Source organism: Gadus chalcogrammus, chromosome 4 (assembly GCF_026213295.1).
Source record: "Gadus chalcogrammus isolate NIFS_2021 chromosome 4, NIFS_Gcha_1.0, whole genome shotgun sequence".
Taxonomy (NCBI): Eukaryota; Metazoa; Chordata; class Actinopteri; order Gadiformes; family Gadidae; genus Gadus; species Gadus chalcogrammus.
In genome coordinates, this window is record NC_079415.1 from 23,911,470 (window position 1) to 23,933,054 (window position 21,585).

General features: G+C 42.8%; 1 protein-coding gene across 1 annotated transcript in view; it reads right to left on the minus strand.

The window, feature by feature from the left end:
* Positions 1-318: 318 nt before the first annotated feature.
* Positions 319-21,585, minus strand: part of LOC130381083 (ribose-phosphate pyrophosphokinase 2) — a 70,706-nt gene continuing 49,439 nt past the window's right edge. The window contains exons 5-7 of the mRNA XM_056588509.1: positions 9,727-9,900; positions 779-938; positions 319-450 (exon numbers count right to left, since the gene is read on the minus strand). Coding sequence (XP_056444484.1) covers positions 358-450; positions 779-938; positions 9,727-9,900 — 427 coding nt within the window. The 3' untranslated portion in view covers positions 319-357. The remainder of the gene's footprint in view (positions 451-778; positions 939-9,726; positions 9,901-21,585) is intronic.

Below are 21,585 nucleotides of genomic sequence, written 5' to 3' on the forward strand. Positions count from 1 at the left end.
ATTCAAGTGTGAGGTCAATTCAAGACAAACAAAATACTTTTGGCCGACGCTACCTCGGGTTAAACGTCTGACCCCGGCTACCGAGGCTGGCCAATTAATCCTCTTCACCAAACAACCCAAAACAAATCTACTTTATTCATAAATACAAAAGGAAGTGACGTCATCATTGCGTCGGTTGGAATTCTCAGTGGAAGAGCGGTGTGGGCGTGACTCTTTTCTCGGGGCGTCCCACATGATTGGCCCCAATTGCCGGTGGGCTCACAAAACGGATATTCTGCACGTGAACAAAAAAAAGGTGCATGCAGGATGTGAGGTTACCATGGAGACCACCCCCTGATCACAGCCTCACCCCCCCTCCTACAAAGGCACGTGGCTGAAGAGGTAGGAGACAGACTCTCCGTTGTGAGTCCTCCTGATGGCCTCCGCCAGGATCATGGAGATGTCAATCACCTGCAACAACAACAGGGTTAGACCAGCTTAAACCAGTTGAACCATCACAGTCTGAACACCAGGGTTGACCTAGTTTAAACCATCACAGCATGAACCCCAGGGTTAAACCAGTTTAACTATCACACTATGAACCCCAGGGTTAAATGAGCCATTTATCAGTCAAACCAGATGTTTACCAGTCAAACCAGCCATTTTGTTAAGTTTTTCCCTTGCCGATTGGTCATCAGTTCATTCCGTTAGGTCATGGCCTCACTTGTAACCAGAGCATTACAGCACGAGGCAGAGAACCAGAAAAACAAACAGGACAGTAGGAGAAGGGCGCCCGTACCTGGATCTTCTCACAGGACTTCATCTTCTCCTCCTGAGGGATGGTGTTGGTGACCACCACCGCCTCAAAGGGGGCGTTGTTGATGCGCGAGATGGCTGGCCCCGAGAAGATGCCGTGCGTCAGGATTGCGTAGACTTTGGTGGCGCCGGCGTCAATCAACCTGGAGGACACAGAGGGAAACACAGCTCAGATGGTTTCTGACGCAAGGCTGCAGTATTCGTGAGCTCAGGAGGTAGAGGGGGTTGCTAGTTTGATCCCCGGCTCCTGCTATCTGAGTGTCAAGGTATCCCTGAGCAAGACACCTCACCCTTACTTCTCCTGCAAGCTGGCTGTCTCCTTGTGTGTATGACCAATTGTAAGTTGCTTTGGATAAAAGCATCTGCAAACTGCCTTAAATGTGAATGTGAAGAAAACAAAGCAAATCCGCCTGCAACATTGTGTGTTTTTCCAGAAACGAGGGAAACTATACTATTTACTTCAGGGACAGGGTTTGCGTTGTTCGTTGGTTCTCAGTGTCGCTGAAAACACCCTGCCAAATTAGCCTTCAACACCAAACCTTCACTTTCTTTCTGCCTCTTAATTTGTAGATTTGAAAGTTTAATGTGATCAATGGATATTTGCTGTTTGTCCGTGTCTGACAATTTTGACCTTTGTATAAATAAAACGCATATCTTCCGTCCTGCAATGGAAGGCCTTGGGCTGCGATGGTCTCTAAAGATGACATTTAAAGAAATGTGATGAAGAAGCAAACATTTAACGATTAAAAGGATCCTAAAATGGTTCCACCAGTTTACTCAAATCAGTCTTATCCTCTCCACGCAAATGTGTGCCATTCATTACGTTGGCCCCAAACAGGTCTACAGACAAACTATAAAGCATTCGGTCAGACAAACACATGGTTTGCCGTTTACAGGTAAACCCGTTACGAATTTGCCTTTAAAGATACAACTCGGCAGCAGCTGATTATAATTAGTTTTTAGGACTGTATTATTATCAAGACATTAATTTGACATATTCCATCCTTCAAGTTCACGTTTGACAACTTTATTGTTAAAGGTCTTTATAGTTTTGAGTCATTTCAAAAAAGGTTTACATTCTTCGTCAGAATTCTAACAAGTTTAGTTTGACTCCATACAAAACGGAAGCAAGGCAGTTATATAAACCACATTCAAGCAATTAAAGATGGTATTATACATGTCAAAGATGCATAATAAATACAGATATATATACAATATACTGTCACCCAGTACACCATTGGCCAGGCCCAGACACAGCCCATAGTCCTACAACACCGGGGAATCATCATCATCAGGTGATGCATACGGTTACCATTCCTTCTTCCGTTTATGTCCTTCAACATTTGGTTGTTGGTATGCTATGGTTATTATTGGTTCGTCCTGTCATCCGTCATGTGGAGACTCATGTACACCACAGTAAAACATGCCAACGCATTATCCAATACTCAATACTCGGATTGGCGGTGCTAATTCTCATACCCAATATGTGCATTATGTTTAAAGTTGTGTCTTAGCAATATAGGGAAATAACAAATTAATTTTGATCAAAGAAAAAATATGTATATTATTTTTGTTGTCGCACTATATTCTTTCTTTGTTGTTGCACTATGTGAATATTTAACATTCAATACCTTGACCTTTTGTAAGAACAAAGGATTTCGTTTCGAGATCCAGGTGGATATGTGCAGCAGACACTGGATCACAACCCCTTTGCCTATCTGTAGATGATCGATAGACCGTGGAAAACAACCAGGAGAAGGTTTCCCTGGATAGTCCAAATATAGTTTGCTGATATGCAACCGAAAGACTGTAGATATGCACAGTCAACATACCCTCTGCTCATCACAGATAGACATTTAGAAAACACAGTTGACCGAGTTTGTCACTTTACTCAATAGTTTGTTGGTATGCGAGTGATAGACCATAGACAGGCACTTATTGTTTAGTATCTCATACGATACTTTTTACACACACTTTTTTCGATACTTAGACACTGTAGGGGAAACTATAATTTCTACATGTTCAGCGGAAATGGTATTTCCACTGAACATTTAGAAATGAAAAAATGTATTGTGTCAGAGATTTAGTTAGCGCCATCAACTGGTGTCTCAAGAGGGGTGGCTGTCTTTCACTTGGCATGGTGACATTATGAACAACTAAATTCAGATCAGCAGAGAACACAAAACTGAATGTACATGGACATGTTCTTGATTACTGTATTTAGGGTCAACTTACACTATGTTGACATGTCCGTGATCGATCGCTAACAGAAACAAAGTTAACCCCAATTTAAACTCCACTGTGGGCTATCCAGGTAAGGTGCTAACCTAGTTTAACAGAAACTAGGTCATGCAGCACCTGCATTTTTTTTCTGTAGCTACACAATGTTTGGTTATGTGCTGCGACTTCTCCTCCTTACTTTGGGATGGAAATGTAATTAACCAAAGGTAATAATTTCTGATGGTTATGTAAATGAACACGCACGCTAGGCTGCCACCAGCTTTTCAAAAAAACGAATGCACGATTATCCTTTTGTCTACTATCTAGGGGTGGGAATCTCTTTCGATGCAACATTTTTTCATGTACATTTCCATGCGTGATTTCCAATACATACGTGAAAATATAGATATACATCCGAGTTTGCTACTCAGAGTTTGCTAACCACTTCCTACTAGGGGTGTGAAAAAGAATTGATTCTTCGATGCATCACAATTCTCTCTGGAACGATTCCGTCTTGATGCAGATAGAGTAATAATCGGAATAAAGAAATAAAATAATAATTTGTTCGCCTGCTGCAACATTCTGTTCGCCAGAGAGGGATGATTTTAAAATTATTCAATTTATCTTCAGTGTGTATTGGCCTATCTGATTTGTCTTGACACGATTGCGATTCAGCCTACGCAATAGCATGCACGCAAACTCACAGCCAGACACAAGAACTTCTAATTCAAAAGCAGCTTTTTCTTTAATGACATAGAAAAGAAAGATTAGAAAAAAAAGAAAACTGAAACCTATTTTTTTTTACATACTTCCATATTGTGTTGTAATTAGTGCTGGCAGTTTAAAGATGAACTGAACTGAAGTTTGAAGTTTAGTTGATATAACATGCAGGGTTGGGCAATCGTCTACAAGCTTCCATCGTCCGATAGCGCCCCCTAGCGATCGCCGATAGTCGATACTATCGGGGGGGGGCAACTTTATAATAATTTTATAATAATAATTATTTATAATAATTTATCACATTGAAAAAAAATCACGGTTTTATTTTTCGATAACGATGGTCTTCCCCTTGGATCAGCGTAAGCCTCCGCTGATTTAAGTTTCGATACGTCGGTGCCGGAGGAGCTGTCATGATGACACACGCGGATGACACACAGCTCGTAGCTGTGTTCGAAATCGTTCCCTATCACGGATATAGTGCACTATATAGGGGGCTCGCCATTTTGCAGAGTTGTTCGAATTCTCACTGGTTAATTTCATGCACTATATAGTGCACTTAAAATACCCAAAATTTGAGTGTTCATATGATGTTCCCTACGTGTTACTCCCGTATACCACAATGCAATGCGGTCGTGTTTTTCCGGAGAAGAAGAAGCTGAATAACCGCGAAAACAAATACATTTAATTATGGATTCTCCGGCTTTCGTTTAGAAATGTCAAGATTTATTTGGGATTTAACATAGAAAATGTAACATTCAAAATTAATAAGAAAAACCTTGTTCAAGGAAATGTAACATTGAACATCAATACAACCTCCAGCTTTCCACCAGAGTGCCCGGTTTGTTTACATGACGTGGGCGCATCTGTCTGCGTCACACAACTACCCGGCGCATTTACTGACGCAAATGACGTTTAGAAATGATCAGCGTAGCGTCCGAATTCTCGTTTGTTCGTTCCCTATGTAGTGCACTATATCATGGACACTATAGGGAATAGTGAGTGAGTGAATAGGGAACGATTTCGAACACCGCTCATGTACCACAGCTGTGACCCGGAAATGGTGCAGCGGGGTTTGATGTCATTTCGCCGTGCGAGCAGACCGGTAGGTTTCGAGCCCCTCCCCTCTCCTCTCGCAGCAGTGAGTGAATACGGCCGGTCAGCACTACATAGTATGTTTTCCATCTGTGCCAGTTAATTTCAATTACAATTTGCGGGGCTTTTTAAGTTGTAAAAATAGCTACCACAGCGCTTTTTTTCAAAAAAAATAAAATAATAATAATTAATTCAATTAATAATGAATTATCGCCTTTTTATCGGCAACTTCAGACGATCGACGATGGAATCCATCTATCGTCGATATCCGATAGAATCGACTATCGGCCCATCCCTAATAACATGTATTGTCTGCCTTCTCATTGGTACAATAACTAAAAATGGCTGAACTAGCTGAAAGTGTTACAGGGCGCCGCCATGTTGGATTTCTACAATCAGCTACGTCACTGGCATGGTAACCTACTCCTACTCTGTGGCTCTAGCAGCCATAGCAGGTAATGAGTCAGGCTCTGAGGCGCGTTGAAATGGCTACGGAAAAGCAAACAACCAGGTCTACAAGAGGATCATCTTATTGCATTGCCCCTGGCTGCAGTAATGAATTATATAGGGCCAAGGCAGCTGGGGTAATCATACATTTCCACAGGCTACCTTTGAATAGGAAACCAGCCCTTAATACATGGCTGGCAGCCTTAAAACTGACTAACCCTCCTATAGCCCGTCATGTTAATCTCCACAAACTAGCACTCCGACCATAAAGTGTATAAACTATTACTCCGACGATATCACAGACCTGTTTCCAAGTTGCTAATTAAACCACGGCGGGTCTGTGAACAGAAGTTCCACAAATGTCCCTTTCTACTCACCCTGATGTTCGCCGACAAGCCGATTGCTGATGCAGAGGGTGTTAAACTCGAAGAAGTAGTTTCATAGTAATATGTATCTGTGCAATATCCATCTGTGCAATATCCATCAACATCCACCAGAAAGTAAACCTCCAACATAAACACCTAAAGTAAACGCGACACTCTTGATCCGCCTCACATCTATGCTCATCCGCGGGTGTATCTCCCAAAGTGTATCCAACATGTCTTTCAGGTCCCGTCCACCCAGAGCCGATTTTTTTTTTAAACCATGTCTTTAATAACCATGTTATTAGGCAGATAATAAACCATTTTCTTTAATAGGTCCACGGTTCAAATAAAACCGGACCTATGCGGTTTTGTGTTAGGATTCGTGTGGACGCCTGAAGCGATGCTAGAGTTCCATCTAAAGTTAGTTTTTTTTTTGTAGCTTTAAATACAGCCCCTTGGTCAATTTAATTACTTACTGTACATTAAAAAGTATTTCAACTCAATCTAAAAGGTTCAACAACTACTATCTCCTCCGCGACTTGAATGTTTTTATACAGGGCGCAGGCTGGATGCGCGCAGGCTTGATACACTTTTTTGTGTGGAGAACCAGCGCCTTGAATACGTAGGTACTACAGCGTTTGTACAGCTCGTTGCGTTTCCGCAATGAGTCAGTCTTTACGCAGATATTCCTGAAACGCATCACAGGATAACGGAGGGGGAAAGATTATTTTCCCCTTGATACTTGGTTGCTCTTTATGGGGCGCTCCAGTGTCTCCGCTCGGGCGTCCCTTAGAGAGAGCATGGCCACTTCCAAAACCTCTCCCTCGCCGCACAGCATCCGAAATGCCCTATGCATGGCTATGCAACCTAATCCCACCATTAGATGGTCAATGTTAGAGGTGGCTCGGTCGCAAACGAATCAGTTCGAATGAACCTTTCGGAACTTCCTCTCTAGCGTTCGTCACTCACTGTGTGAATGGTGAAGAGGGACCAAGTGAGAGACGTCACGACTCAGAGAGCCAGCCAATCATATGCTGTTCTAGGACTGAGTCTAGGACGCTCTCGTTGAATTTTAGCCAATGACAGACAGAAATCAACCGGTTTCTTGGAGAAAAAAAACAAATGGGCTTAGTGAGCGAGCTATCTATTATTCACATTGGCCATCTGTTGCATGGACGTATTTAAAGGACACATTGTACATATTTATAATTCGAAATTCGTCCCAGCCTTTATACCACAGATACTCTAGGGTCTAAAGCATATACCCGCGTTGTCTGATTACAGTTTAATTCTTTTTTTACAACCTACCAGCTCTCGTTGTGAAGACAAGTCACCGCACCATTGTAAATGTTACAAAAGCTCTCGTTTTGAATTTAATTTAATTTTGGCAGCTAGATTTAGTCTTGGGCTGCATAGGGTTCTGTTTAAGAGAGCCTAAAACACCCGGGACCCCCACCATCATTGCTAAATCAAGTCCATTATCTTGCTGATATGTTAAACATCCAATAATCAACTACACCCCCAACCCGCTGCATTTGGTTAAAGTTGTAATGTTGACGTTTGAGAATGAGAACAAGGGAGGAGCTAAGTCTGAGAACCGTGCATACCATGATTGGATTCATCGCTACCGACACCGAAACTTGAATGAACGAACTAACGAACGAGGAGCTGAGTCTGACTGACTCAGAGAACCGTGCATGATTCGATTCACCGCTACCGGAAACTCGACTGAGCGAACAAACAAACAATTTGCGAACGCCTCCTCTTGGCGAACTGACGGACGCGAACTGAATCGCGGAATCGAATCACTAAATCCAACCCTGGTCTAGGTTGACTGGGACCTCTCGGCAGCAGAAAATGAGAATGGCAGTTTCCATGCACCGGCAGCACCAACACGCACACCAGTCACACCCACACGATCCGAAGGTGGAGCTGGAGCCGGAAATTGATCCCTCTCCACCGGGTGGCAGTCGGACACTATAGGCATGTCCCTCACAGGCTGAAACGCGTAACCAGCCATATTAAAATCACAATTTTCCGCCGTTGAGTGTAGAAGACGTTTGCGTGTCTGCAGCAACGACCTAGTCCTACCATGCCAGTGACATCATCGGCGCTCCAATACTAAAAGACGCATTTTTATTTGTTGCCAAAAAAAGCTATATATTGATTTTTTAAATATTTTTTTTAGTGTCATCTTTTTTATAATGGTCATAACTAACACGTTATCGATGTTGATTATTTCAGTTCGGTTAATCTTTAACGCGTTATTAACGGCGTTACCACAAACAGATTTTAACGGCATTAATTTTTTTATCGCGCGATTACCGCTCATTTGGTTTGGCAAACATTGTCGTTTTTTCACTTGCTGTCTAGCAACAACTAGTCACGTTAGAAAAACGACAACACCACACCGGATCTAGCTACACCGGAAACAAAACATCAAGCACGCCGCATGAACTTGTTGGGGCAAGCAAGGAGCGGGTGAAAAACTCCTTAAAAGTGTGTGTGTGTTTGTGTATGTTTGTGTATCACTCTGTTCGAGCCTGCACGCGAGTTCAATGTTGTCATTAGCTATTACGTCTTTCTGACCAACGCAGTTCAAGACCACCCTGGGCTGTACCACTTCGGGAGGGGCCGCTCAGTTACTCCCCTCTAGACAAAATCGACTTGGTTGCGACGTTGACAGTTTGTGAGTGTTGCGTCTGTTGAGTGAGTGAGAGGTTGCGGCCGCACAGCTCAGGCTGCCGGACGGCGCTGCAAGAAACTTTTATAAACGCAATATTGTTAACCCGCAGTAATCAGCCCAACAGCCCCGAAACGTTAACGCCCCACCAGGAATTCTCCAGACTCTCCCGATGACCACTCCGCCACGTGTCTGTGCGCGTGTGTGTGTGTAGGCGTTATTCGATAGCCTGGTAATGTGTATAGGCCTACGTACGGTAGGAATATTCATAGTGGTTTAAATAACAAATGTTATAGAATTTCACATCTTCGCTGAGCAAGAGTTTTGTTCGAAAGTTCAGTGATTTAAACAAATAAAAGGGGCTATTGAAGTTTTACGCTAGGCCTACTATCATGCACCTACCCGATGTCAAGTGGACCGGGTTGAATTCACTGCGGGTCTCTCTTATATCCATCTTACCAAATATATTTTATCACTGCCCTTCTCAACACTCTCTGATCTCACTAAAAGGCTAGCAGCACGAAATCAAGGGATATTTAGAAAAAATGTGCGGTTAATCACAAGTTAACTATGACATTAATGCGATTAAATATTTGAATCGCTTGACAGCACTAGTTGTAATGCAAGCTGCATTGATTATTGCATTGTTCATAAAAGGTCATATTTGTGACAAAAGCTTTTTCTCTAATAAAATATTAGATAAATTAATTAATCTGTTGATGTCTTTAATGATCATCACAAAAGTAGGAAATGATTAGCAATCTCTAAAGTAGCAAACTCGGATGTAAATATACATTTCTGAAAAACATGCATGGAAATGAACAATGCAATAATCAATGCAGCTTGCATTACACCACAATATAGATGAATGTACAAAAAAAAAAATTTCAGTTTTCTTTTCTTTCTAATCTTGCTTTTCTATGTCTTTAAAGAAAAAAGCTGCTCAGTCAATTAGGAGTTATTGTGCCTGGCTGTGAGTTTGCGTGCATGCTGTAGGCTGAATCGCAATTGTGTCAAGACAAATCAGATTGGCCAATACACACTGAAGATAAATGAAATCATTCTAAAACGATCCCTCTCTGCGGAACAGAATGTTGAAGCATTTTTTTTTTTAATTCAGATTATTAATTTATCTGCATCAAGACGGAATCGTTCTAGAGAGAATCGCGATGCATCGAAGAATCTATTATTCTTCCCACCCTACTATCCCTGAGTAACACACACACACACTCTGGTCATGTTATTCTTCTTTTCAGTGGCGTAAAATGGATCATTGGAATTATGACAACCGCTAATCACCACGTGGTAGACCGGCATAAAGCTCAAATCTTAAGCCCCCCCCACCTCAGCCCAAACAACAGACCACCGGGAGGCCGGCGCACAGCAAGGAGGGGCGGAGCCTACTTGTCGGCAGCATGGCAGATGGTGCCGCAGGTGTCAGCCATGTCGTCCACCAGGATGGCCACGCGGTCCTTGACGTCGCCCACCAGCACCATGCGGTCCACCTCATTGGCCTTCTTGCGCTCCTTGTGGATGAGGGCGAACTCCACGTTGAGGCGGTCCGCTATGGACGTCACCCTGGGGGGGTGAGGGAGCGAGAGCAAGACGGGGTAAGAGAAAGAAAGGGGTGACAGAAAAGGGAAGAGAAAGATAAGGAGAGATTGAGAGACAAATGTTTAGAGAAAGACTTGACCTTTTGGGGGTAGAGAGTTATGATCTGGCCACCATAGCGCAATATGTTTGTGTTAAAAAAAAAGTTTATTTGGAAGGAGTGGGTCGAAAAGGGTATCCTTAGATTAGAACATTTAGACAGCACAGATACACTTAAATCATTTGATGACCTAAAACAATAATATGATTTACCTTAAACTCAATTCTGGAGATATTTGCAATTACGACATGCTTTGCAACAATTTTTGGGTCGAGGCTTCATTCCCCAAGGCCAGCAGATAAATTACATAAAATTCTCAAGTTATTGGTTAGAGTCATGAAGCAGCTAAATATTATAAGATGCTGATGGAATCTGGAGGGATGTAGGTGTTTCGGCCCTTAGACTTATCTGTGAAAGAGATTTGGGGGTATCATATGATGAACAGGATTAGGCTTCAATTTGTGGTAATTCTCGATTAATGTCAAGGGATCTGAGAGTGAGACTTATTCAATTTCAAATTTTAAATAGTTTCTATTAGACCCCGAGTAGGCTTTTCAGACTGGGTTTAAAGGACGCAGCTACTTGCTGGAAGTGTGGTATGGATGAAGGTACACACTATGTTCATGCCCCCGTTTTAATCAATATTGGAAGAAGATTCACTGTTACATAAGCAATGTTATAAAAAGGCAATTTGTGTGCTGTCCTAAATTATATATATTTGGGCTACTGCAAACTTGGTTCAGTGGGCCTTTCCGCACCCACTGAAGTACTGGACACAGACTGCTATCATGATTGGACGACAAATCATTCTCAGGAACTGGAAGAAACCAGGAGAACCACCGGTTCAGGAATGGGTGACTGAATTAGGAAAAGTGGGTGCATATGAAAGGATACCATATAGGACGCAGGACAGGACAGAAAAATATCTCCAGTAGTGGGGGCATGTACCTTGACTCTATACACATGCCAAGTGTAAGGATAGGGGTGTGACGATTCACTCAGCTCACGATTTGATATTGGGTTCACGATTCGATATTCTAACGATATTTTGAACAAAACTTGAATGAAGAAAATGTATGACAGAACACATATTTTGCCACAAAACAATGCCATTTGCCATATATTTCCATTTCTTAGGAAATTGTAAACAAGATGTGTTATAATAACATGTACATACCAATCACCTTGTCATAAATGGCAATAAACAAAAAGTTCCTTAGTCTATTTAGTTTTAAAGTTCAAACTTATGTCCATAAATAAAGTATGAAAAAAAAAAAATCATCTCAACGCATTTCGTCACGTTTTAATATCGCAATTTTTCGTGGCACGAAATATCACACCCCTGGATGTTAATGTTGTCAGTATGCTACTTTTTTCTGTGTTTGGGTTTTCTCTCTATTTTACAATGTGTTTATTCTCACATTATTATTTCACCTTAGGAAGTAAACCACCCTGTATGTAGGCTGAACCCTTTTGGTTATGGGGTAGGATAAGCTGTGTGATTGTTGCTACAGAATCGTTTCTGTATGTTATGTTGCATGATGCTCTATATTAAAGTAAATAAATAATTGCAAGTCATAAAAATAAGAAAAAAAGGCTGAAGTCATAGACGTGAAATTTCAACACTGCGATCTACAGTTATTTCAAAAGTACTCCAAAAATATACTATTTCCATCTTTAAAGGTCCCATGGCATGCTACTTTATGGATGCTTTAATATAGATATTAGTGGGCTATTAGTAGTATTTGAAGACGTTCCCGAAATTCAGCCGTGGTGCAGAATTACAGCCACTACGAGCCAGTCGCACATTGAGCTTTCCCCAAACGCGCCATTTCGGTGTCTAGCTTTAATGCAAATGAGGAAGAGAGGCGGGTCAAGGAGGAGTGTGTGGCCCTGAGCAGCTTAAGGCCACGGTACCATGTGCTGTTTACAGTGGATGTATAGCAATGGCGACACACACACACACACACACACACACACACACACACACACACACACACACACACACACACACACACACACACACACACACACACACACACACACACACACACACACACACACACACACACACACACACACACTTCTTGGGCGGACAAATGTCCGACACTATTCCAGAATATCGGACATTTGGAATATCTTCCGGACGGTATTCACTAATAATTAAATAATCACCAAAAGTCCACATTTAAATGACAAACGACACAAACTAAGTTGCTTCAATAAATGCCATTCTTTAAATTAGCCTAGGCAAAAAAACAGCCATTCTCGGCAAAAATGGTAAACGGGTAAAAAATAATTAATTTGATTATTGCAATTCTTGCAGGCTACTTTCGGCGCAACTTCATGGCATGGAAGTGCTCCGCTGCTCGCGAAAAGTTGAAGTCTTTCAACCCCGGCCCAAGGCTCGATATGCCTATCAGCCTCGTCACCTTTTCCTCAGCTAGGCGGTTTCTGATAGATGTTTTAATCCTGTTTGAGAGAAAAGCCTCGTTCCGCACGAACAATGGACATGGGGATTGTACTGGCGATTGACGTCGGGAAAGATTTGTGCGTTCACACCTTCGCCGTGCACAGGCGAGCGTGTTCACAAGGATTTGTGACACGTCAAATTCGCGCGAGTTGAAATATTCCAACTTTGACGCGAATTTTGCGGGATGACAGCCAATCAGCGTTAAATTTTTTCTCAGACATGTGGGCCGTTTACATTTTATTATACCGGCCATGGGTGCGTGCAATCGGCCAAAGTCCGGCTAACGTGAACACTGACACAGACCCACACCTCATTAAAGGGGTTATACAGAAATGTTTTAGTTTAATTTACTACCTTACTACCGTGAAATACAGTTTCTGTCGTGTTTTATTCTGCATTTTGTAAATCCCAATGAAACGGAAACCGGACCGGAAGCAGAAATGGGCTGTTTATGTTTGGTTGTAGACTTTTTTCTCGGTTCTCCGTGTCAACAGAAGGGCTCGAAAAGACTACAACCAGCCCCCCTTTCCGTTTCTGGTCAACGAGCAATGAGTCTTCAAACAGAAATCAATGGATTTACAAAAGGCCAAATAAAACACAACGGACTATTTCGTCACAATACTTCATGAAAAAAAAAAAGATGAGGATGTCTGCATTGCCTGGGCAGTGCATAGACTCTGATGTTCGTGGCTCCCTTTACGAGCCGCAATATAGCGACGAGCAGCTGAAGCTGTTAGAGGAACAGGAGGCGGCTGCTGTGGCTGCTACAGCCGAGGCAGAAGACCTGCCTGTCGCGGACGAGGAGCCCAGAACGGCTTGAGCTGGGGCGGATTGGTGGTGCCTGTGCTCTCACTGTGCGCCTATGGACACAGAGGCAGAGTCCGTCTGCTGCAAAGGATTTCAAAGACGTTGATTTCTTCTGAACAAAATCTCTGAATCAGTCGAGGACACGGACGGATGTGTTGTGGAGCATCCGAGTTTCGCACCGCATATGGACAGCGGCGACCTGGAGAACTATCTCAAGAATCCCAATGGTGAACTGGAAACGTCAGCCAAAGCCTGCAGGGACGAACGGACGTCTGACTGTAAAGTGAGTGTGTTTATTTCCTTTCTGTTACTAGCGTGAAATGTTAACTGCATAAAGACCATCTATCGCTAACTGTGTGCTCAATGTTTTGTCTAGACAATATCGCCTAACAGACTACCGACACTTTCTGGAATGGGTCCTGCAAGGCGAGAGATTGGGCAGAGGCTGTCATAAGTGTTGTGCCTGAACTTGTTCATATTTTGGCGAACGTGAACTGAACGTACTGTATTACTGCCTGATGAACGTTATTGTGAACTCGTTCATTCTGGTGTCAGTGAACGGCACGCTCACTTGGTTTAACTTTGTTCAATAGGGGGATTATTTGTTTATCAACACGGCGGATGCACGCGCAGAATGATCGCCAAAAGAAAATTTGTTTCACCGGTTGCCATGGTTATCTCCGTGTGGTTAATTTGCAGTTGCAGTGTTGTCAGCCTACTGTTACATTTAAGCAATAGATCACAACAGGCTGTGGTATGCGCTCATTATACCACTGTTAAGGGGCGTTGCTCGGCCCGACGCGCAGCGGAGGTTCGGTCAAAGCTTTGCACGCCCGGCGATTTCACCGTCTTATCTCAAGTTTCCTGTGTAAAACCGAGGGGGTAATATTCCCCGTTCGTCACGGCGCGGGCTTTCTTGGTTCACTGCAGAAGGCGGGGCTGCGCACGGAGTCTGGACCTCTTTAGAATAATTTGCATATACCCGAATGTTTTTCTTTTTTTATGAATGAAGACACCCGCATGCAAGAATGAGTTCACATCTGAGTGTAGGCTACAAACGCGATTAACTATTTACAAATGCAAAAACGCCAACATATTCTTTATTTTGCTGACCACTTTTGGGTAAGGGACGGATTAGGGTTTTTTAGCTGACAAAAGGCTCATAAGGACAGTTCCTCTGCATCTCTAACCCTAACCCTAGATCGCACCATTTTTCAACGTCTTTGTTTAATACGACTGCATTATCTTCTCTCACATGATCAGCAGCTCGTGGATTTCACTTTCTCTCCATTTAGAACTCCTCAGGATGATATCACAGCGTTGTCTCTGTGGAGACACTGCAGCAACGAGTTTGCCTCTACCCAACATGATCAGGCGTGACATTTACGTTATTAGGGCATATACTTGTTTATATGTACGTCTTTTAAGAGTCATCTAGTGCTTGGTAGGCATATGACTAAGGCAGCTGACGGGCCTGCGCCACAGTTCCAGATGCACTTTCATTAATCAATTCCTTGAACTAGCCTTTGATAATGTTCTGGCCCGCCACCTACTGCTGGAAAGAAAATTGGCCCGAGGCCAAACTTAGTTGCTGACCCCTGCTATAGACCCTAGAGTATCTGTGGTAAAAAGGCTGGGATGAATTTCGAATTATAAATATGTACAATCCATAACCTAAGCTCTCTGGCTCGACCAGCGGACTAGAATACCTCCTAGAATCATTGCTTGTTGGCCGGAAAGAGAATGGGGGGCTGTTTACGTTTGGTTGAAGTCTTTTTGCTTGGTTCTCCGTCCCAACAGTAGGGCTAGAACCAAGCGAAAAGACTACAACCAAACGTGAACACCCCCCCCCCTACCGTTTCCGGCCAACGAGCAATGAGTCTTCCAAAATAAATCAATGGGATTCACAAAATGCACAAAATGTGCAATAAAACACGATAGAAACTGTATTTTGCTACGATACTTCATTCAACCACTCTATTTCACCCTAGACAAACCAGAAAGGGGGCTCAATGTTCAAAATACCGGAAAAATAAAAGCTCACAGCAACATGTTGAAAGAAAGACCTACAAACTAGTTAATTTTTGAAACTGTGAACTTAGGTTCAAATTTTTTAATTATGCACGTTTAAATGAACTAGTTCATTTTAAAATTTGTGAACTGAACTTTGAACTAGTTCACGTAGAAAGTGAACTTTCCCCAACACTGGCTGTCGTGTTGTTTGACCTTCTTGCGTTGTGCAGACCATCCGACTAAAATATCCAGCTCCAGACGGCCAGTACTGCGGGCACCAAGAAGCTGACTACTCTCAGGAGGAACTATAAGTTTCATTGTTTACATATATTTTTTTGGTTACTTAAAATAAATGGTTCAAATTCATGTTGTTGTAGTCCTTAGCAGTGTTGCTCCTAGTGTATATTTGAGAAAGAATATCATTGGACGACCAACATTTCACAAGTGGAGCTACTAAGCTACTGTTGCCTTAGATCAGTGGTTCTCAACCTTTTTTGAGCAAACGCCCCTCTGACCTTACCCTGATCCTCTGGCGCCCCCAATAAAAAAATAAAAATAAACGAACAACCCCACTCACACTCGTGTTATATTGCTTAAATCATTTTGAATTGATTTTGCGTTGGTCACTAATAGCAATGAATATAAAAAAATACAAAAAATATAAAAATATATTGATGAATATTCATGACATGCAATTAAACTTCCAGAGAGAGAGAGACACAGTGACAGAGACAGAGAGAGAGGCCAAGAAAGAAGAGTTGAGGAAGAAATGGTTGGATTGAACATTCATTCACCGTGACCGCGGTGCGGGTACTCCCGCGACTCCCGTCCGCCATGTCTCCCGTCGTGCCACGGCACCCTACGGCCCGGGCACCGTGACCACTCCCGCGTCTCCCGCGAATGAATGAATGGCCCGGGAACCACGGGCACCGCTGCCCGGGCAACGCGGACTCCACGAAAACAGCCTGGCCTAATAAGGCCTATATATTTTGTATTTGAAATGCAACAGCCTTTTCGGGAAGACGCTCGGAGCAGCTGGAACTGAACAAGAGGAAGTTGTGTTGGTTATTGAGCTGTTAACCCACGAACTTGGGTTATGTTTATCAGCATTACTATAGAGATCATGACGAAAGCTGATGTAACGGGATTCCGGGCGTGTGCAGGACCGAACCGCGCTGTATTCAGGGTATCTGCAGGTTTCAGCAAGTCAAATTTAAGACTTTTTAAGACCTTTTTAATACCACCTTGAATGAAATTTAAGACCTTAAACCTGCGATGGTAGGGGGGATCCCGCTGTATTACAACCCAACCATAGCATGTGTGTCACTCAATGAGACTCATTCAAGTTTACTTTCTGTCTGTTTATTGAACATAAAGTGATACTCCAGGGCTCCAGACTAACTTTTTCCTTGGGTGCACTGGTGCGCCTACATTTTTAATTTGGGTGCACCAGCACGTATTTATGGTGCACCCAAGTTGTAAGTTGTTGAGAGGGGGGTGACAGCGTCTGGGCCCCCGGGCAGCTGCACCGGTTGCACCGTCGATATTTACGCCACTGATTAATAATATTTTCACCATTAAATAAATGCCTTCAGTAAGACCTGGGGGGTATACCACGAACCTCGTTGAACATACCCAGGCTTTCTTGGGAAAACCTGGCTCGACAGAGTCGCAACTCGCAATCACAGTTAAATGTTACCACGACGCTCACTTTAGATTCAATTAGTTGACCCAGGTTATCCGCTTTAGGTTCAATCATGGACATAATAAGGGTTCAATGCGCGTTTACATAAAAGGGGCGTTTCTCGCGTCATTTGACTCACCCTTATGCAAAATAAATCGCGCAAGAGCGGTGTATTTCATCCAAGGCGAGCAATGTATTATTATGAACTCCTACGAGGAATTCAAAGTTCAAATCACAGCCAAGGGGAACACGGTTGCCCATAATATGGCTAGGGTGGCGCGCTGGCAAAAATAGCCGACCGTGTTAATTCGTAAGAGAAAAAGATTCTGCATATTGTCTAAAAAATATTATGTATCATCATCCCTTTTACCCCCATATATGTGGGGCCCCATGAATTGCGAGCCCAAGTACCGGGAATGCACTCGATCTCCGACCCAATATCGGACGTGCACGTCAAGTTGCTTGCTTTTAGTGGCGTGGTTCAACGTCTCAAATATCAAAACAAAATCAGCCTTGTTGACGCTGCAGATTAGCTCGTTTCGGATGAAAGGCGCTGGTCCGAAGCGAGTTATATACGCCGTTTTGTCCCTTCCAGCAGTAAAGGTGCTCGCGATTTGAGAGTCAGGGAACATCAAACCGAAGAGATCTCCTATCCCCTCATTCGAGTTGTAGGACTGGTGCTTGACCACTGTGTTTAGAATCCACAACACCTCCGCTTTCAGTGTTGGTGTCGCACCAAATGCTACCCTCAGGTCAGTGCTAGCAGCGCGGACCGTCTGCGGCGGTGGCGCCGGGGCAGAGATGCAAAACGTAGAAATGGCTGGGGTCTGAGTGTGGCTCCTGGCAGAGGTTTTATGTTTTTGGCTCTGCATATGGCTGACGACAGCCTTAATCCCCATGGTGCCGAGCTTGAATGTAGGCTACTTTTGTACGGAATGCATCTGGCCTGTTCTGGGTTGGCAACGGACGCTAGACAACCTCGGAAACGGACGTCTTCCAGCCAACTGACGTTGAACTTGCATTTACCCACTGTTGCAGACTAGCTAGCAAGCGCGCAGACATCCGTTTATATATGCAGCTAGCAAGAAAGTAGCCTCTCGTACATCTCCTTCCCGAAAAGTCCCGCGAGAAAAAAAAAAATTAAATAACCCTGCCCCGACAAATTTAAGACCTCCGAGTTATAAATTTAAGACCAGCATATGACATTTTTGACGAATTTAAGACTTTTTAAGGCCTTAAATTTAGAAAAATGAATTTAAGACTTTTTAAGACTTTTAAGACCTCCGCGGACACCCTGGTATTATCACTGTTCCACAGCGCATACAGTAAAAAGTAGCTGAGACGGTAGAGGGGTTAGAAACCAATACATTTAAATAGGCTATTTATTTCAGTTAGCCTATTCTTACACCCCCCAAAAAAAAAAAAGGTTTAAATTCCCCCCCCCAAAATGGAATCACATTCCCAGCGCCCCCCTAGGTTGTGCGAACGCCACCCAGGGGGCGGTACCGCCCCCGTTGAGAAACCATGCCTTAGATGAAAACAATAGCAGAATAACAGTCATACATCATTTTTATAAAATATAACGAGCCTAAATTGCACTAAGTTAGTTGCACATCAGTTACCTCCTTCCAAGTTTATAATGTTGAACTTTGGTGTAGACAGACAAGAGCAGGAGTTACATAATATTTTTTATTCACAAATGAAAGAATTGTGTCAAAACAAATTAAAATAAACAGGGTAAAACTAAATAAATTATAATATATATACAGTAGAGGGAGAAACTAAAAAGGCACTACGGGAGGTGTCCAAGAAGAGCAGAGTAGAGAGGGATGGAGTTGGGTGCTATGGGAAGAGGTCTCAGAAGCGGCTTTGTAACAAAGTTGTGTAAGCCTCCTTCGGTGGTTTAGGTACAGGGACAATGCTTGGTGACAGGGCTGGTTGTGGCAGGGTGAGTGAGGAGGTTGGGACTTTGAACTTGATGTTAGGGTCATCTGTCCATGACCCTCTTGATTAGATGTCCGATAAAGTGGGTGGTGTGTAGCGTGAAGATTTTTTTCAATATCCATTGCTTGGACTTCTTGCAGTACACCTGCTTGAACCGTGGTTCTCCTGTAAATGACAAGAAATATGATTACACAGAAAATCTGAATGAAGATTTGTTCCTGGGGAGAGAAGTAGACTTCTCTCCCCAGGAATAGATTAAACCTTTCAGTGACTAATGCCTATTGAGTTAGCTGTGAACTTTATAATTTTGGTCATTATACTATTCAAAGAGCACATGGTAACACACCTGTCACTGTGGTGGCTTGTTTCCTTTTCACAATGTTTTCATTGTGCTCTAGGATAGCGAGGTAGCACCTCTCCCTCATTCCATCATATGAGAAGGCCTGGCGTTTGGTGAGGTATTTCATGAGAACACTATGAAAGATCTCCAGTGGCCCTGTGTGCAATTTAAAAGAGAGAATGGATAGGATTAATTAAAACATGTTCATTAGTTTCGTGGAAATATAAATCGCAAGTAAAATATACAAATTATATTAACCTTGTTTATATAATTATTCACATTAAAAGGAATCGTATACATTCTCCCTTTATCTTAAGATGCATTGCTTCCGCTCTATAACAGAGAGGTTACGATAGTTCATATTTGCATTCCCACTGAGCCATTAAGTCTGATTCTAAGGCCAGGCCAATCGACTGACTTCTTTGTTGTGTAGATGCCTTGCAGCCTTGTCCACTTCCCCCATAGTGTATGCGAGAGAAAAAGGCCATCTATTCTCACCAGTATGTTTGATTTTGAATAGTGACATTGAGGCTGGATTCATTGACAATAATCTTCTTTTCACACCAGTCCTTTACACCTTCATCTTCTGATGACAACGCTGATGTGGGGGTGAGGGTTGACTCAGGCTGATAGCGTTTGTCGGTTTCACCAACTTCAAGGCTACTGGCACTGGTATTGAGGCCTGGTGACTACATTTTCCATGTTAAATTCCACAAATTACAGTAGTATTATAATTAAATATTCAATATGCTGTACAAACTTAGAAACTGTGCTTGGCCAGAGGGAGAATTCTGGACTGGTGTTGACATCATTGGTGCTGACCGTTGTTCCTCATCTTCTGACGACGAGAACAAAGCTGCAGCAGACGTCGTTTGAGTCTGAAATGCAATACGTTCAATAAACATTTTAAGAACATCAAACTAACACACGTGAAACATTATAAAACATCGATAACGGCAAACGTATATAGAACGAAGCTAGTCTAACGTTAAATTGCGTTTTAGAGTCGCCGGCACATTAGAAATACATGCGACAAAAACAGGAGAAAGAAGGCAGATTTACTTTGTAAACAGCCAACTTATATACAACTCCTATGAGATGTGGTGCTTTACTGCAAACAACTATCAGTGTGTTTAATCATTATCAGCAATATAGTCGAACGAGTCTTACCTCCAGGCAAATGCGTTTAGCGCTGCCATTTGCAGCCACCCCATGCAGTTCGTCGTCATATGGAAAGGGAAATATCGGCGGAATTGCGGTGTTCAATAGAGCGGCTCTCTTCTTTCCCAGGACAATGAATTCAAAGTCTTCCGGCTTGAAATGGAGACTGCAAACCTTCTTTTGTTTTACAGCTTCCATGGTTGTGTCTTCTCCAAACTTTGGATGATTGATAGCCCGTAGCCACTGTTAGCAACGCTCAGAATCTCTAGGTAGGAGATGAAAACGTAACTGCTTGTCCTTTCCTTGTCCTGCATGAACATCCCGGCACAATGCAAAAGTTCACCATTTCGATTTGAAGACGGCACCAAATTAGAAATTTATTTTGTTATCCGACTACATATAGGACCCAATTTCAATACATATTCATGTTTCCACCGGTGAAATTCCCCTTTAAAAATTATTATCAAGGGGGTCGTCAATGTCACCGTTTCATGTAACGCCGGATGCACCTACTCCCTTCTACTACTTTCAGTTGGTTTCATTGAAGCCGCCTGGTCAACCTCTGACAATTCAACACATCGTATTCGTAACCAATACATTTTTCAACCGTTTACCTTCGTTCAAACCGTTGAAAAAATCTACACACTTGTATCTTCAATAATATCTAAACGAAATGTCGATAGCTTTTATACTTTTTTCCGAATCAGTTTTAGTTTCTTACCGGCATAGTTTTCAGGTGCTCTCATTGATTTCCTTTGACGCCAGAGCGTGAGGACGTTCATGCACACACACGCAATAGCTCCGCCACATAGCCGCGTTTATGGACACTTCTGATCCGATTAGAAGAGGAAGAATAGCTCAATCGGAATAAAATTCTCTGGTCAAAATAGAATTCCATGTCCCGGTAACTTATCAACCCCAGCGTGTCCGGTTGCTAAGCGACGTCAACGTCTTTGGCTGACTATTTCTCTGCTGATCAACACTACGAATGGTAATTGTAAAAATACACACCGTGTGAATTATATATATTGTTTAGTTTTGGCAAGGAGCCGTGTAATAAGCGGGATAATGTATAATATAATGTATCCCTTACATATATCATACAAGTCCAGACTAGAGATAGACCGATATGGTTTTTTCAGGGCCGATACGGATACCGATTAGTAGTCAAGGGGGCCGATAACTGATAG